We start from the raw sequence: 18,855 nt of genomic DNA, 5'->3' as shown, positions 1-18,855 counted from the left end.
TGTACACATTTAGAAATGCTCTGGTAGGGGCCTGCTATCAGCAGTAGTTTCCCTGTTAACTCAGGTGCCACCTGTGAGAGCACTTTGAACTGTACTGGTCTCAGAGCCTCTCTGCCCCTGTTGTGACAGTGCCCTCCCTCCCTGCGGGGGTACCCAGGCTGTGCCCAGTGCTGGTGGCAGCTGCGCTCTGTTTCCACATTCTGAGGAACTGCACTGGATCTGGACTCCCAGAGAGACTCCAAACCCAGGGCGTCTTTAGATGCTGCCACAGACTGCTTAAGTGTGACTGGAGGAGGGGGGGATATGAAACATCACTGTGGTTTTGTGTGGTCTAAGAACCACAGCTGAAGTTGTTGGGCAGTTGGGTGCTGCTCAAATACGGATTCCAGCCCACTGTGCTCTGGATCCCTCTCCAGCAAGGGAGTGCGTGTGTGTCCGACCACGAGTGGGTGAAGAGCTCCTGCCAAGGGCTGGCTATTGAGACTATCTAAGTGGGTGGCTGGCCATGTGGGTGAGCATTTTTTGGCAGCAAAAGGCACTGCCTGAAATTTGTCTGGGGTATGTATGCATGTGCTCCTGTTCAAAAAGCTGCAGCCTCTTCTGGGTGAGAAAAGGCATTGTACTCCCCTGGAGCCCTGTCCTGTGGCTTTGTCCTGCTTGGAGGGTGGTGGTCCCTCTTCCCTGCTGTTGTTTGCAGCCTTTGTGAATGTGATGGTGGCCTCTTCTACTCTGCCTTCGCGGTAGAACTTGCTGAAGTGAGTCAGTGCCTGCCTGATACCGTACAGCTGGTGGGTTGGTGGTTCCTCTTCTAGATCAGGGCTTCCTGTTCCCCTGATGGAGGTGATGGGAGAGAAGATGATTCTGCAGTACAACAGGGTACAGATTTGGCAAAGGTGTCTTCTAAAGCCCCGTGCTGGAGATCAGGGTGCCTTTGTGCCCTAAGCTGTGCTTTCCGTTGAAGCTCACTGCAGCTTCCTGCAGGAACTGGCAGGAGTTCAGTGCCAGGAACCAGACAAAATGCCCTTGGTCAGATTTGGCAACAGAGCAGGCAGTTCTTCCTTGTGCCTCGGTGATCACACTGGGAGCTTTTTCTCCTGTTCTTTTCAAATACTGCCCTACAGACTGAAATGCAAAATTAGCCTGGTGAACACTTCTGGTGAAAGAAAAAATGGTGTCTCAGTTTCCCCTGCGCCCGGGTTTGAACCTTGCCCGGGTCCTGCCGCACGTTCCCAAAGAGGAGCTCTAATCCTCGCCCCCTTCCCTCTCCCGGCGGCTGAGCACCCGTCGGGGCGGGGGAGCGAGGGCCACCGGCCCGCCCCGGGGAGGAGGCGGCGGGGGCGGCCGATGCCCCGTCGGTGTCCCGTCCCCCTTCCCCGGCCCGGCAGCTTTAAAGGCGGCGCGGCGGGTGCGGGGCCGGCGGTGGCACCATGGGGCGGGCGCTCGGCATCCTCGGCTGCTGCCTGGCGCTGGCACTTGTGCTGCTGCCGCTGCCCGCGGCCCCGCGGGGCCCCGCGCTCCGCCCGCGCCGGCAGCCGCGCCCGGGCGGCCCCTCCGCAGGTACCGCGGCCCGCCCGCTCCGCGCTCCGCTCGCTGCTGCCCCAAACCCCGCGTAGCTCTTCCCCACCTGTGCTCGTTGCTCGAAACATTGTTATCTCAGACTCATGGAAGGACCAGGTTGCTGAAAAGCTTTTTTGTTCTTCTTACTCTGAAAAAGAGAATTCTTCTACCTACAAACTCTGCATTGGGGCTTTTTACTTTCTTTTCTTTCCTTTTTTTTAGGACAAACATTGCTTGTCTTTTTTTTTTTTTTTTCCTATGTCTTAAGCTATGCATGCATGCACTAACATTTCTTCATATTTTCTCAGCTTCCCAAAGGCAAAATTGAGTTACAGGATACATACAGAACGATACAGAATATACCTGGATGGGATCCTAGATTCATCTGGTCTACTAATCCATCCAAAGGCAAAATCAACTCTGCTGCTGTGCTTCCTGAGGGACTTTGTGCAAGTTCATTTTTTCCCTCTGTTTTCACTTGAATCAGAGAAAAAAAGTTTCTAATGCCTTGAAAAAAAACCAAACCAAGGTGCTGTTTTCACCTCTACTTTTAAGATACATCTGACGGTTTTTAAAATTTCAGCTGGAATGGAATAATAAGAGTGAACTTGATAGTAGCCAGGAGAGGTATGTCAGGTTCCCAAAACAGCCCTCAAGGTGTGAATTCAAACTGAACACCTCATATTTTGCTATTTAATGCACTGGTGAACCAGAATGTCTCTTTTATAGAAATACTCTTGTTTTAGGTTGTCCATTTTTCAGCTGCAAATCCAACCTTGATGATAGAAACTAAGTACATGGTACTGTCAGTGTCAGGACATGGTATCAGTACCAGGAGGGTGCATTTCGGCTGTCTGCCGAATTAATGTCACTGTCTTAATTGGTTTTTCTCTTCCTAGAAGTGATGCTTGTCTCTGATCTGAGCTATGGCTTTTCTGCTTCTGTCTAGATTTATATGGCAGTGAGGAATTTTGGAAATGTGTGTGTAAATGTTCATTTTTACATGTAAAATTACTTCATAACTAATTTCACTTTTCTCTCTGTTCTACAAGCCTTAAAACAGTAAAAATTTCCAATGAAGCCTTTTTACAGCATCATTTGTGTCTTTTTCCTGTTGACCTTTATTTTTTCCTGGTGACCTTTATTTTTCTGTTGTGTATTTTGGATTGTTACTTGCAAAGAAGAAATAATTCCTAATTAGCAGTTTATATTTTTACTATGCTAAAAAATATTAAGATTTGTTCCCTGTGTGATCTACTCAGATGTTTTGCCATTTTATTTCTTTATCTTATAAAAACTGGAATTCAGGCTTTATGAAAATAAACAGTAAGTACATTTATATATAACTGCTCCATGTCTGTGTTGGCTGTTACATGAAAACCACAACCCTTTGTTTCAAGGATAATTAGACATTTTGAGGGCTCAAATGTGCACCTATCTATTAATGCTTAGAAAAGTTCAGTTATCTATTAATTATTAAAATTAATATTTAAGAATATCTAATGTGTTGCTCACTATCATTTGAAGCCTCTTCATAAAGAATCAACCAGCATTATCTGGTAGGAGCAGTTTGCCATGACAGCACTCACTGCCCTTGGGTGAGAGCTCCTGTCCCGTGCAGGAGACGACTGAAGCGTTTTCCTTCCTTCTTGGCAGACACTGCCTGTAAGAACCGGCCCCTAGACCTCGTCTTCATCGTAGACAGCTCCCGTAGCGTCCGACCTGGAGAGTTTGAGAAGGTGAAAATCTTCTTGTCAGAAATGATCGATACCCTGGATGTTGGTGAAAGAACAACGCGTGTGGCGGTCATGAACTACGCGAGCACTGTCAAGGTGGAGTTTCCCCTCCGGACCTACTTTGACAAAGCCTCTCTGAAGGAGGCTGTGTCTCACATTGAGCCCTTGTCTGCTGGCACAATGACTGGCCTTGCCATCCAAACTGCCATGGATGAAGTCTTCACTGAGGAAATGGGCACCCGGCCAGCAGCCTTCAACATCCCCAAGGTGGTCATTGTTGTGACAGATGGACGGCCACAAGACCAGGTTCAAGATGTGGCAGCACGCGCCCGGACAGCTGGCATCGAGATCTACGCGGTTGGGGTAGACCGGGCGGACATGCAGTCCCTGAGGATAATGGCCAGTGAGCCCTTGGATGAACACGTCTTCTATGTGGAGACCTATGGTGTGATCGAAAAGCTGACATCCAAATTCAGGGAAACTTTCTGTGGTAAGGGGATCGGTCCAAAAGAGTAGTGTAACTTGGCTCCTTTTGACTTCTGCTCTGGTTCCACTCCCTAAGAAAGAAGTTTTTAATGAGTGTTACGTATTGCATCTAAATATTTCCTTTACCATCCATTGGGCAAACAAGCCAGCCCTTTTTTTCAGTTGAGGCCATGTAATGGCCTTTCATTTCAAATAGTGACCTTAATGCAGGTAACAGACCTGACTTGAGTGGACCTCCTTGTGCAGTTGGTCAGATTTAGTGCAAAAGAAATCACAGCAATTGGACAAGGTTTGACTGCATATATTTACTAAGTTACTGAAGAGCTGTGCAGGCTGCTCATTTCTTTTTCCATCTCACTGGGAAGCAAGGAGGGTGGGAGTGTGCAGCTGAAGGGATTCCTTATGGTTCAGAGTAGGAAAATCAGTGTGGCAGGTAAACCACTACACTGGCTTGAGCAATGTGGTGCAGGATTAAGTGCCCAAACACAGTGTTAGGCCATCTCAGGACGGGCTTTCACTCCTTAGGCTCTGCTGGGTTTTTCCAGTGTGCCAGGCTCACATCTCCCCCTGTTTCTCTGCAACTTGATTTAGACAAGGAACTCTGGGATGAGATGAATTAACTTTACTTTTTCAGGGCTGGTCTTGTAAAAATGCTGTATGTATTTGGTTTAGGCTAGAACTTCACTAACGACTCTAGGCCACAGTGGGCTGTTATTGTCATTTACAGGGAAAAAAGGTCATCTGGAGTATTTAGAACTGCCTATAGATAGCTGTGACATGGCCCTAGTCACAAAAATCAAATGACAACTTTTCAACAGTTAAAAAACTTGTGCAAAGCAGTTTTTTCTAGTAAATTTCTAAGAAATTTACTTTAAAATAAGTCTCCAGCAAGTAATAGGTAAAATCAGGCGTAAATAACATTGTAAGAAAATTAAAATAACAGCCACTGCCTTGGGAACTTGGTTGGCAGTGTATTACTTTGTTATTTCAGAGGCTTACTAAAAATTACCACCACACCTTTTGAGTAGGTTTAGAGTGAATAGACCTCTTTCTCTAGGTATGAAATAAATGTGTAAGACCATCTGCAGACAGGACACTTTGCCCAATAATTAGCATAGGAAATGCCTTGAGGTTTGGCTTGACACCATGTTGTGCTGCTGATGTGACCAGATCCTCACAAGTGCCCCCACCTGGCTGGACAGGTATGTGTGCTGTGAACATGGCACTCATTTCCACCTATGTTCTTGCCAAAGCAAGTCCTTTCATAGCAGCAAAGAAAAAAACTCTTCTTCTTAAGAAAAAACTTAAGAATATTTAAAGTAATAATTTATTCTTGTACTTAAGAATAAACTTAAGAGTTTACTGTGCTGAAGTACAGAAATTATGCACCTGCAAGACTGGAGGATAAATCAGAGAGCTCACACATGTACACTTCCAGTGTAACTCTGAGTTGCCTGCATGCCGTTTGCCAGAATCTGTGGGATTCATGAAAAAAACAGGGTGAAGGAAATAGTCTTTAAAAAGACTACTATAAACCAAATGAACCTAAGAGGGTCTTGTAAGACAGTGTGGTAAACTGGGTCCCTTTCCAGCTCCAGAGTGCTTTTTGGTCAGAAATCTGGACTCACCAGTGACAATTAGGATTTTCTTTGCTTTGACCGAGGCAAATAAATTTGTTTGTAGGGTGAACAGGAAAGCTAATGTTCAGGGGAAAAATAGCTGGCCAAGATCTTGATGCATTGAAAGCATTATTCAGCATGAGACCATCTCAGAGATGAAAAATCTTAGCCTTGAATTGCTGTCCAACTCGGGGACATTTGACTTTCCTACCACAAAAATCTGACCACTTGAGTCTGAGCTTCTCACTTATGCTTGAAAATATCATCCAGAGATTTTGTTCATAAATCATGGTGATTAATTCTCTTATTCCCAAGGGTGTAGCACAATGAAAAGGTTCTGTCTTTGTTTCAAATTTGTTTTTACCAAGACAAGACAACTCTATCAGCCTTTTTAGCGGACTTCTAAATCTTCCTTGTTTTAGAAAATGGGAAATGTTGCCATTTTGTTGCCACAAAATTGCTTTGTTTTCAGCAATACATGAGAAGGTTCAAGCACTCTTGCTTCTGATTTCTTATCTCACCAGAATTGCTTTGGAGATTGATTTTACCAGTAGTCCATACCCACACTGTAACTACTAATAATATAAGTAAAATCTCAGGTAAAAACAGATTTGTCTTCCCATTTCTCTCTCTAATATTTCCTGGTTTTATTTTTTAGTTTTATTTTATGTTATTTTATTTTAAAATTTAATTTAATTTAGTTTTGCTTTCTGTTGCATTTCAGTTTATCTGGGAGTTTTTTACAGTGCAGCAGGAATTCATAGATTGGTTTCTGTGCAGATGAGCTGAAGCTCTTAAGCCAACAGACAGTGATGTATTTTAGCATTATTTTAACTGATTGCCTGTAATAGAAAGGGACTGGATACGAAGAGCCAGATGGTCCTTTTCATTGCTGAGCTCTCACTTCCAGTGTAATGCTACTAAATGCTTAGAACTCTCCTTGTTGAACCCTTCTCAGGGCACCTCTTCTGCCACCTCAGGTGGTGAGTTATTTCCGTGCAGTTTATAACCTCTCTCTCCGGGCTACAGAGGTGCAAAGGAGGCCTGTAACTTCTTGTGACAGCAACACAGCACTGACATTTACTACCACTAATCCAGCAAACAGTGCAAGGTGTACTTCTGTAAGCATGAATGATTAATGCCTGTTCCTTTCCTCTGGGATGACTGAAGCACCTCTCTGTCAATGCCCTTTGTAGCTGTGAATGTGTGTGCCCTGGGGACCCACGGCTGCCAGCACGTCTGTGTGAGTAACGGGGCATCCTACCTCTGTGATTGCTATGAAGGATACACCCTGAATCCAGATAAGAGAACCTGCTCAGGTATTACTCCTTTGGAAGATGAGTTCAAATAGAAAAAAAATAAAAATTTTACACTATAATTGAATTTGAGATGCTACCTGTGTGCTTCTGTTGAAACAGCAAACATCTGTATCTTTTTCAATAATAAAAAATCTAGTAATGAATAATAAATAAAACTCAACTGCAAGTAATGGTGAGATGTAGTTTGATTCTGTCACCATCCTTTTTATTGTGCCTACAGATCCATTCATGGGCCAGATGCCAAAACAAAGTCTTCAGATGCAGATACTGTATAGATATTTTCTCCTACCACTTGTTCTAGTTCCTTCAACTACTATTGCCATTTCTGAGCTGATTCCAAACCAAAATATATTAAAAAAAGTGAATGTTCACTCCATTCCAAACTGCTTGTTATTAACAATGAATTGTTTCTCTAACATACCTTACAAGCTGTGGACACATGTGCACCTGGGAGGCATGAATGTGACCAGATCTGTGTGAGTAAAAATGGATCCTATGTCTGTGACTGCTATGAAGGCTACACCTTGAATCCAGACAAGAAGACTTGCTCAGGTAAGAATTAAAGGCTACTTGAATACATGAAACCCATGGAGATATGGACATGTTTTCTGTGAGTTACCCTAAAATAAGAACTCAGCTGTAGTCTTTCCCCTTGGTTTCAATAACAATAACACTGCATTTTTCTTTAAATTTGTTGATTAAAAAATGCAGTTTGGCACTTACCTACCCTTTTATGGTCTTCACAGAATTCCATAAACATCGTTTAGCTGCTCAGTCTGACATGGGGCAAGTTACTGCTTATCTCGTGGGTTTTTAGGTTCATCCTTACTGGGGTAAGGACTGCTGGAATTGCTGATGAAAGACAGAACTGCATGAGATGTGATGTAGTCACGTCTTGCAGTATCTACCTCCTCCATTAAATAATTAATAACTGAATTCAGCTGTCTGCAGCATAATATAATAATGTAGTAGGACACTGGTTAAATTGTAATTAAAATGTAATTACAAATGTTTAAATGAGCATTTAAAACAGTGAAGTGTCTGGGAGGGATTAATAGGTTTCTTTTCTAAACCGTGGCTCACCACAGCCATGGACATGTGTGCACCTGGAAGGCATGACTGTGCCCATGTCTGCCTGAGTAATGATGGATCGTACAGCTGTGGCTGCTATGAAGGATACACTCTGAATCCAGACAAGAAGACTTGCTCAAGTAAGATCTGATTAAGGAAAAATTGTGTTCCATTAAAAGCAAGTAGCTTTTAAAAAGCCAGCTAATTTATGTTATGTTTCTGATAAATTATCTCAGAGTTTCTGTACAACCCCTGAAAACTCAGGGCAACTTTGTTTTTTCATATGAACAGTAGTAATTTGAGACCCTTGGCTATGCTACAGTTCTGTGAGGCTTGTATTTGGTAAGATTAATATGCCATTTGGCATTTCCTTGAGGACCTCACAGTATTTTCACACCCATGGAGCATGAACTGCCATATCCAATACATGATGTGTACCATCTCTGTCAGAAAACTCTTCAGTAAAGCAGCACAATGAATGAGATAAGGGAGAGCATGGACTGTGCTGGAAGAGAGATTGCAGTCTGTATTATCACGAGTGTTACTGCTCTTTGTGGTGGATGTGTTTGGACCTTAAAAAATATTGCAGCCTTAGAGCTCTAGAGGATGGAGGGAAATGTTCCTTCTCAGTGCTGGTCTCTTGTGGAGAACAAGAGCATAGATGTAGCTGGTACTCAGGGATATACACTTAAGTATATATTATCTACAGATTAGTATCTATTCTATATTGTCTTCACTTGATTATGGTTTGATCTTCACTCTGAATTTCTTTGGATGTCTCACTGGTTATTTATATAGGGAAAATCCTTTTTTTTCTACTTCCACTACAATCCCTTTCCTTACTATATTTTGTGTGACCAAGTGTTGAACTTAGGCTTCCAGTTCCAGGAGGTTCCTAGGCAAATCTCTTCAGTTAAGTCACAGCTCTCACATCGTAAAAAGGTGAAGTCACAGGGCCTGAGTATTTCTTCCTGCCTAGGTCAGGAGCTCATTTTGTAAGTACGGTGCCTAGGATTAGCTCTTAGCTGGCGTTATAGAGAGGCAATAAATATGTGAGGGAATGTAAATCCCAAACTTCATTTCATTGCACCAATTCTCCTCCTGCATACTCAAACTTTAAATTATTTTCTGCACATGCTTGTTTTTTTTTTTTTATTTTGAATCTCATTTTGCAGTATGCTGCTAATGATTTCCCAACCATTCATGTCTTTGTGACAATTACATCACAAAGATGTGCAAAAATGATGCAAAAATAGTCTAGGTCTGGGAGAGGGTATTTGTTCCTTTTTCCTTTTACTTTTCCTTTTTTTCTTCTCTTCCTTTGCTTCCCTTTCCTTCTTTCTTTCTTTCTTTTTTTCTCACTCTCTTTTCTCTCTCTCCTTTTTTCTTTCTCCGTCCTTTATTTTTTCTTGTGCCTTACTGGGCCTCCTTACTGCAAAGATATCCAAATATAGGAATTCCTTCTCAGCTTGTCCTTCCAAATTGACATGTTAAATTTGGCAGAAAACAGCAGCCTCACACATAAAGTGCCCACTTTGTAACTGGCAGTGGGTGTCACATCTTTTTAGCAGCCACATACACTTTTCTGTTTATGGTCTTCTCACTCCATAAAACAGTGTCTTCTCCAACTCAATTAGAGCTGAAGTAATGCCAAACAGTCTCTTAGAATCTAGGTATTTGATTTCTGAAGTTCTGTTGGATAATTGTTTTGTAAATGCATCACTTCTAGTTCCATTCCTCTTGCCATCTGTTTGTTACAGCTGCAAAAAAGTGTTGCCAGTATTCCAAAACTTGTACTAATTTTGTGATGTTGATAGCCAGATAAAAACACACTCTCTGCACCCTGCTCTGGTTAATAGCATGCTGATATGCAGTAAAAGCATCCTGGTTTGCATCCAAATGAAGATACATTCGCAAATGGGAATCACTACGAGCAGCTCTCAAGGCTGAAGTTTGGGCACTGATTGATATTCTTCTCCTCTGAAATGCCTCCCTCAGCTGCTGACGTGTGTGCGCCTGGCAGGCACGACTGCGAGCAGGTCTGCGTGAGGGATGACCTGTTCTACACCTGTGACTGCCACCAAGGCTACACCCTCAACCCAGACAGGAAGACATGCTCAAGTAAGAGCAGATTGCTGATCCCTTCCCCCCCATGCCCTCCCCAGCTAAGTGCATGTATTGAAATAACTCTCATTAGCACATTCATATATTTGTATCTGTCGGAGGAACTTTCATGTGCATTCAGGTGTTAAAAGACAGCTCTGTGTCACTCTGCTTTGCCCATTTTGAGCAAAATTCAGAGACACAAAGGATTTTATATTTAACAATGTTAGTAAGTACTCACCACGCAGTCTTTCTCAACTTACAACTTAAGGCCTTCCCTAATTTATGCAATATTGAGAAAACCCAGAACTGAGAAATTGTTGAAGAGAGAAGGGGTTAGTCACACGCTTTGCAGTATTGTGGAATGTGTGTACCACCATACAAGACAGTTTGAGGGGATGTCCTCCCCTCCAGGCTGAATTTCATCTTGCTGTTCCTTTTTTTAGCTTCTCAGTGACTTTGTGCTACAGTAAAAATGTAATAATTTCAGAAGTGTTTCTTTCCTTCCCAGTCTCCTTACAAGTTTTTGTGTACTGGAAACCTTTCCTAGCGTGCCTTTGGAGCTCATGTGACATTTCACGTCTGGTGGGGTAAGGCACCAGCTGGGTCAGAGTGAGCAAGGTCTCAGGTATCCCTTGTATTAATTAATGTATTAATCCCCAGTAAGACAATTGCTGCTCCAAGGCAAGATCAGTTACACAGCTCAGTAGTTCCTGGTAAGATTCACAGAAGATAGGCTTCCAGCATGGAAAAGCATTGCCACTGGGAAGCATTTAAAAATGTTATCTTGTTTTTGGATAACTGCCTCTCCAAAGCACATCCTGTGTGAACTGATGTATGTGCACAAGGAACCCATGACTGGAAGCAGGTCTGTGTGAGTGGATCATACACCTGTGACTGCTATGAAGGCTTTATCTTAAATTCAGATGACAAAACATGCTCAAGTAATAATTTAATGTTGTGGTTTTTTCAGAATATGCTTATTTATTGAAGCACCTCTTTTTAATGTGTTAAACATTTTTAATCTCTTTGAGAAATGGTCTATCAACTCACAAGCTCCCAGAAAGCATAATCCCTTTTCATTCTTTTATGCCTCTTTCCATGACTATTGTGAGCTAGTTTGGTCCTTCTTGTTTAGTTATAACAATTACTGTATTTAAAATTAGTTTAAGTTTAATGTTGCCTCTTACCTATCGTTACACATTTAAGGACTCACTGTATTTAGAAATATAATCTGTCATAATCTACATTCCTTATGAAATGGGAATAATTGGCAGTGTTGGCAAGGCAGGATTCTGGGGCACCTGTCTCTGGGAAGTGAGTCTGCATTGCCTACCACCATTTGGAGAGTGGCTGTGGGGGTCCAGAGGGGAACAATACTCAGGTTAGAACTACTGCAATGCTAAACCTTATATTCTTGCCCACTCCTCCAAGATGAATGGGGCAAGCATGAACTCACCAACTGTTTTCTCTTCAGATGGGCAATACTGGGATCAAATGTTGGCAGAACCGCTCCACAGTTTGATGTAGAATCCTAAGTTAGGCTGGGTTGGAAGGGGCATCAAGAGCTACCTAGCACAGCCCTTGGTTCAGAGCAGGAATAACCTGCCATCATATCAAGTGGCTGAAGACCCTGTGTAAGAGCACAGTTATAAAATAGGTGGATATAGACAAACACCATCTGCAAAAATAGTTTCTTGTTGGTCTGGACTTGAACACAAAGGCAGTGTAAAAACACAGCTTTAGCATGTTTTTTGTGACTTGTTGGGCATCCCAGTAGCAACAGGAACGCCCCAGATTTTGAATATCAAATACTGGAAGACTCTCAAATTCACAGGACTGTGGAAGAATTCAGAGTACTCTTGGACAATTTCCAGGGTTGGTTGGAAAAGTAATTTTGTTAAATCAGACAAAATCCAAGGAGGATCTATATCTGTCATTGGAGAATTTAAATGCAGACATAAAAAGTTGACTGGCAGTTGGTTGGAAACCAACCATGCTGGTGTGATGTTTTGAACTGGCCTTCCTCCAGCTGACTCTTGAACAGCTCTTCTTTGTACATTGACCATAAAGCCGGTGGAATGTTCCAAAGAGGGGAGCTGGACAAATACAGCTTCAGTGGAATCAAGGAGACACCAGTTTCAACACTGGCTTTAAGACAAATGAATTTCTGCACTGCCAGAACTGCAAACTCACAGATTTTAGATTTTGCAGTTTCTCTGAAAGAAAAAAAAGAAGCCAAAACAATCCAGGAAAAAAGGGAAATGTACTTGAGTATAATATTTTTATTGTTTTACTGTGACAATGCTCACCCACTTTGTTTGGCATTGATCAGCTATGCATTTATATATCTACAGAAAAAAAAGATTAATATGCTGTTGCTACCTTTGCAAGCAATGAAAAAAACACTTAGGAAGGGGTGGGTATTGTATACAGGTAATACCTCTGGATAACTTGTTGAAAAAGTATTCATAGGCTCTCTTTTAAGAAGGCTTTGGCTTTGGAAACTTATTATTCCTGTCTCAGATGTATATGGTAATATCAGTAGCTACCTGTGCTGCAGTAGCTGTTGACACATTTGTTCTCAACCGTCAGCAAGTGGTGCAGCCTTAACTTACTCATCTTATGGAGTAGGTGAGGCTGAATTGCCTTTCATGCAGCTAAGAACTCACAGTCATCTGCTGATGCTTGACGTTATTATACTACAGTGAAATTGTTGTCTCTCTGAACTCGTTGTCATCATTGCTGGGTTTTTTGTGAATTATGGAGAAAAAGGAATTCTTGAGGACATCTGAGGCTGGTCCCCTGTAAGTCTGGAAGACTGAGGTCAAGACCTAGGAACAGATTCAATGGAAGCACTGTGGAGTATAGCAGTGCTTGCTTTCTCTTTCTGAAGAGACTGGTGACTTCTCTGTCATACTAACTGGCTCTTCCAGTGATCCTGCAGTGACTTTCTGCTAGATTTTAAATTCACTTGGGCCTATTTGAATGATGTCATTCCCCCCATCTATATTCATGTGACATTGGAATGGATTTGTGTCCACCCTCTTGAAGCAAGATAGATACTCCCTATGCATGCATATTGGCAATGTTAGAAACCAAGAATACTTGTGGGGTGACACAATTAAAGTTGATGGGGAGGCTGGTTGGTCTCTGCAGCCAGGCCCTTTTTCTTTTTTTTGCTCAGTAATGGTCTAATTTAACGACTAGGATTCAGGATCCAGGTAGGCAGGCGAGGAAATCATTGCTCTGCTTCCTTCTTGGTTAGTTGAGCTCTCTCTTGCCTGTCCTGGACTATGACACTCAGGTCTCTGGCCACACACAAGCCCCTGTTCATTGCTGTCCCTCCTTCCCAACTGCCCTGGCTTGCAGTGCTTGCTGTAGTCTCACAGCATGGATTTGACTCCTTCCACAGAGTCAAGCATTTTCTTGGGATTTAAATGTTCAATAATTGTAATAAAAATACTAAATGCTGTTTTCTCTCTTAGGATCCATAACAAGCAGTCTTGTAACAACTGAAGAGTCCTGTAAGTGTGAAGCCATAGTTGCCCTCCAGGACTCAGTGACCTCACGCCTTGAAGCTCTGTCCTCAAAATATATCCTTTTTTGTACATGATCATCTGCATTTAGCACTTTACTGGTATTTTAGAGGTAGCTGTTTTGACATAAACCAGGGAAGAAATATCCCTCAAAAGAGAAAGTATTTTCAGGGTGATTTTAGCAATACAATGGAAAAAAAATCTTGTTTGCAAACATGACTATATTTTCACACTTCATTGAAGAGCAACATGATACAGATAAAATAAATGCATATACCTACATTTCCTAGATTACTTATACCATGTTGAACATCAAGCACAGCTCTACTAATAATTCTTCTGGATGACTTTTACTGTTACATCAAACACTGAGTTTTGACCCCTCTTATTATGCCCCAAAATTTTAGAGACAACTTCATGTGTGACAACAGTCCCATTAGCTGTGGTATTCCTCTGCATCCCACCTCCACAGGCACTGTCCCAAGTGATTTTCAAGCATCTTCTTTTCTCTGGAAATGTGTGAGCATATTAGTATCCTGGGATACAGGAAAATGGGAGAGCTGCAAGGCAGGGTGCTGAGGCTGGAGGCTCTGGGCAAGCGTTGGGTCCAGAGGAGGTCGGAGGTGCTGGTGGGTGGAATTTGCCAGCTTCGTTTGCTGCAGTGCCATGTCTGCAGCCGTGAAATGTGGCCAGCCCCTGGATTAGACATTCCACAAACATGTGGGAGAGAAAAAAACCCCATCCAACCACCAAAGAGAAAGTGGTGAACTCTGTGTTACCACAGCAAGCCTGCATGCTGGAATAAATGCCCTCAGATGACATGGCAGGAGCTAATAGCTGGAAATTAAAGTGAGACAAGCCATAGTACATTATAAGGTACAATTTTTAGGAGTGGTTGGTCACTGTTACAGTTTACCAAGGACTGTGGCAGATTTTCTTTGCTGAAATTTTTGAGACTTAATGTTTTTTTTCTGTCAAAGGTGCTTTAGTTCAAATAGGAATTGATTTAAATAAGCATCATGTCTGTGGTTATCATCCTGATCCCTGGGGATTCATAATCAAGGAAGAGTGGGATATTTAAGATTAAAAAAAAGGAGAGCAGACTAGTGAGTTTTATACATGAACTCATCATTTACATAGATAAAATAATTTTCCAGTTTGCCAAAGTTTCTGAAAGCCAAATGAAAATTTCTGCCAAGGACACAAGACTTTCCCAGTTTTTCAATAAATTCAAAGTTATTTTTGTGAGATCTAACTGCACATCCCTCTTCTTGCAGTATGCTTGGAGTTCAGTTTATCTGCCTGGGAAAAGTGAGGGGAAGAACTCTGATTTTCCTGGATTATAATATATAATTATAGGGAATTTAAGTAGTTAGAACTGAACACCAAGATATTTAAACCTGTAATGTCATCTCAGTACTAGCACATCCTTCAGAGATCAATCTTTCTGCCCCAAGAGTTCATATTAAGGAAGAAAATGTTGTGGGTTTAAGTTAGGAATAGACTTTATTATAAAGAACTGAGTCTTTCTTTCAAAGTTATTCTTTGATGGGCCATTTCTATCCCTAGCATCCTTTCAAGACAACCTGGAAAACCCAGCAGAGACCATCACCTTCTGCTTTTCATCCCTGAATATCACCTGATCCAACTCCTTTTTAAGAAATTGGGGTGGTTGAGATTATTTGGGAAGATGCCAGATCTTGACAGAGCTCTAAAGTGTTTGGAAATCTCTATTTCAAGCATGTATTGACCTCATCTAGAAAACAGACTGCTTTTTGAAAATGCTGCAATGAAAAAGACTGTAAATAAAACAAACCTTATAGACATCTATTTTATTGCCCTTAACAACTGACCACTAGAGGAAGTGTCTGAGAAGCTGCAGGCATATCAAGACAGACAGCAGACTGTCTAAGCTATCATTCTGATTGATTTTAAAATAATCTTTCAGAATCAAACCTTTTTATTGTTTTCAGCAAGCTTTATTTCACTGCACAGCTTACAAAACAGCAGTTGGTTTATTATTATTGACAAACGTCAAGAAGACTTCAGGAAGACAACAGTCTTGAAAATACAGTGACCCTGAGATCTTCGTATACAGTCACTTTATAGCCACGGGGCTACCCATACCTGCTGTGCTTCAGTCTGTACTGCAGGTACTGCTGTTCTGTAGTAACTGCATTTTTTATTCTCTTACTTCAAAGTAAATACGAAAAAAAAAAAAAAAAAAAAGAATGGACACAGTATATCACATTATATAAAACTTTGAAATGGCAAGGCAGAATGAAAAAATGTGCCCATGTCTTCTTTCCATTAAACTGGAAAGTAAGTTGGGATCTTGTAACTTATTTTAATAAAATATAATATGATATGCAGATTGATGTTGTAAGTTATTTTGTATTCAACTTAAAGGGTGTGTGTTATGAAATAAAGGGTTTAAAAAACCCAAGGAAACAACACCTCAAAGATAAAGGAGGCATAAATGGAAGAATTAAACAGAAAACTGCCCCAAGTCACATGTTTGGAAAAAGAAGTATTTTATTTTAAAACCTAGAAGTCATTGAAAATATAGATAAAATATTTAACAGTAATTTCAAGTATTAATAATGTTTAACATGTAGAAGAATGAAAGACATCCTCCAATTTAATATTTTTACCCTGCAAGATTTACTTATGTTATTAGACAGTCATTCCTGTTGTCATTACACAAACTTTACTGACACTTTACTTGTGTCAATCAGGCCTTTAGGATAAAACATACAAGCTAACAATTAAAAAAAATTAGTCATTAAAGGAATCCATTGATTTTATACATTTGGCATTTATAATCATCCAAATACTTTAGAAATTATATTTAAATTAGGAGCCAAAATGATGGGGATTTTTTAATGGAAAAATCCCACACAGTTTGTAGACCCTTGCAATACAATTACATAAAATATTATATCTGGTAGCTGGTTTGCCAAAGGCATATCAAAAAACATCTGTACTTGTTTTGCACCCTGCACATAACACATTGAAGCAAGTTCAGTTATGTTCACTTCACTGCACATGGGAGTGTGACTTCAGGTATGCCTACACAGTAATGTTCAGCGGGAATACAACACTACACAGCACAAGTGAACACAGGACACAGCTTCAGCTGCAAGGGCTAAATACGAGACCATAAACTCTCTAATAATGCTGGATTTGGCTGTGCTTGGTATTTTGTGATGTGTCCCCACACTGATATTAATTTGCTGTAGTATAATTAAAGTGAGTGTGGGACATCCTGGCTATGCTACACTTGCTTCCTCAAAGTGCTGTGCATGCATTTTTTTTTTCTGTAAGTCATGGAGTTTTATATCCAGCACTTTGCTTACTTTCATGTCCTCTGCATAGACATGGGTATTATACAGGCATTTATAGGGCCAGCAGTATGCCTTGGCCTCTGTAATTGGTAAGAATAAACAAGTCGTAAATCTAATGCAAGACTTTACAACTTCTTGGCAATTGGGAGGGGATGACATCAGTCCTATTTACACTAAGGCCAGTTGTCAGATGAGATGTAAAATTTTATATGATAGTGGAAAATTGTTCTGGAGGCCAGATGTATCTTGCAAGCTGTCAGCTGTGCAGGCTTTGATTCATGCACTAGTATTCACAACTTCATTTTATACTGCAAATGATAATATTTACATTCAATTCCTCTGAGCAATTACCTGCCTCACTTTGTGAGTACCAGGTAAAATTCCAAGATTATATAAACGATTTGTTTAAAATAGGACATACTGTTGTTCAGCAAAATTGGATTTATTATCCAGTGTGCTACAAGCCAATAATTACACACTCAAGAGAGACATAATTGTTTATTTCAGAGTTGTGCACCCAGGCCTGGGTGCTCGGTGGTGTTCTAAAAATCAAGCACATTGACTATAAAAACTTTTTAAACTTAGTAAAACACAAAAATAGAGTAACATTTCTCCCTGAATACAATCAAAATGCAGTACAGATTCTATTTCCGTCCACATACAGCTCATGAGTCCTGAGTCAGTTTCAGCTTCAGGGTCCTTCTGTTCAGATCACCATGAAGTTGGAGGAATACCTTTGGTCCGTGTGTAACGAATTCATGAGTCCAGTGCCCTTAATTTCATGGCTCTGTGTGTGGTTAGCAGTACTTGATAAGGTCCTTTCCACTTCTCAGCTAGTGGAGCATCTTTCCACGTTTTCAGGTAGTCTTGATCTCGATGCTTGAAAGAATGTATTGGTGACTTGACTGGGACCGGTGTTCTAAACAGCAAGCACTTCTGTAATAATGACAGGATTTTACTTAAAGACAAGAGATGATTGGTTAAAGCTTTCTCTGCTACTACATGAATTCCTGTCAGATTCACATTATGTGGTGTACCATACAGGATTTCAAATTTTTCTGGATTTTTCAGTACAACCTGGCAGACTCCTTCCAATGTATCAAATCAGTGGTCGAAAAAGGAACTTCTACATATACAGGGTTTTGGTGTGCCCAAATTCTACCTACAATTGGACTAAATGTATCACTCCCTCCAGTCTTACCATCAGTACTGTCCTGGTCCCAATTATCACTGTCCTGATTCTTCCTCAGAGAAACCAACAACTGTACACCCTCTTCCTCACTATCCATGTTCAGACACCTTTTCCCTATACTACAAGCAGAGCAGCAACAAGATAATTTCTTTTTCTCTTCCATCATCAACATATTTGAATCAGACATCAATAACCTGCATTTTTTTCTTGTTTCATCACCATTTCTCAATGAGAAAAATAACTCCACACATGACATTTCATCCCACATATCCAATCTTCTGCAAAACAACAGTTGCAGCATGTCATTATAATTTAATGTTTCCATTTCTGGCCACTTTTCATCACCATCCAATCATTGAGTACAATATTCCTTTAACTTCCACTTTGTAAGAGGTTCTCCACCAATCTTATTCCAATGATTAAAAATACCTCCTAATGGAGAACAAGGAGAAGGTTTAACCAATTGCCCCATTCCCTATCATTACCCAAAAAAGAATGTTTTTTAACCATGACTTCATACACTCGTCACTGTAAAGCATGTATGAGTATTCTAAAATTCTACTACACAATGCCAAGTCCACAATATTATATCAACCCCTCTTTTTACTTTATACAGTCGCTTTTCATATGTTGCATCTTTGAGTCTCTTACGCACTCCTGGATGGGGAGACACTCACAGAGTTCCTGACCATAAGGGCTGTGGGTGCTGGAGTTACATAGTGCTACAAGTTATATAGTTCTCTAATAATTAGCATTCTATCTTCTATTGGTTAATGATTCTCTTGCTTTTCATGCTAATTAGTCCACATGCTCAGTCTTTCTTTTGGGTTGGTGGGTTTCTTGGGTCTGGTGGTCGCAATCTGCCCTGCTGGAATTACCCTTTACC

At 41.1% G+C, this 18,855-nt stretch overlaps 1 protein-coding gene across 5 annotated transcripts; it reads left to right on the top strand.

Annotated features, from left to right (window-relative positions):
• Nucleotides 1-1,427: 1,427 nt before the first annotated feature.
• Nucleotides 1,428-16,819, top strand: MATN3 (matrilin 3). 5 transcript variants are annotated; one of them, XM_069011647.1, is made up of 8 exons: nt 1,428-1,557; nt 3,214-3,783; nt 6,595-6,717; nt 7,147-7,269; nt 7,806-7,928; nt 9,787-9,909; nt 13,380-13,487; nt 15,287-16,819. In XM_069011647.1, exons 1-8 carry the CDS (start codon nt 1,428-1,430, stop codon nt 15,340-15,342), a joined length of 1,356 nt encoding a protein of 451 aa, XP_068867748.1. In that variant the 3' UTR covers nt 15,343-16,819. The 5 variants fall into 5 exon arrangements, with proteins under 5 accessions (XP_068867748.1, XP_068867749.1, XP_068867751.1 ...); XM_069011649.1 differs by lacking the exon at nt 1,428-1,557 and adding an exon at nt 1,654-2,086; XM_069011648.1 differs by lacking the exon at nt 7,806-7,928.
• Nucleotides 16,820-18,855: the final 2,036 nt, after the last annotated feature.

Source organism: Aphelocoma coerulescens, chromosome 3, assembly GCF_041296385.1.
Source record: "Aphelocoma coerulescens isolate FSJ_1873_10779 chromosome 3, UR_Acoe_1.0, whole genome shotgun sequence".
Taxonomy (NCBI): Eukaryota; Metazoa; Chordata; class Aves; order Passeriformes; family Corvidae; genus Aphelocoma; species Aphelocoma coerulescens.
This window is presented reverse-complemented; position numbering and strand designations above follow the sequence as displayed.

What these genes read in the sequence shown, in the direction of transcription:
- MATN3 (XM_069011647.1), top strand. Translation starts at nt 1,428, where the DNA reads ATGGGGCGGGCGCTCGGCATCCTCGGCTGCTGCCTGGCGCTGGCACTT. An exon ending in ATTCAGGGAAACTTTCTGTG is followed by an intron (nt 3,784 to 6,594) that starts GTAAGGGGATCG and finishes TGCCCTTTGTAG; the next exon opens with CTGTGAATGTGTGTGCCCTG. An exon ending in AGACAAGAAGACTTGCTCAG is followed by an intron (nt 7,270 to 7,805) that starts GTAAGAATTAAA and finishes GGCTCACCACAG; the next exon opens with CCATGGACATGTGTGCACCT.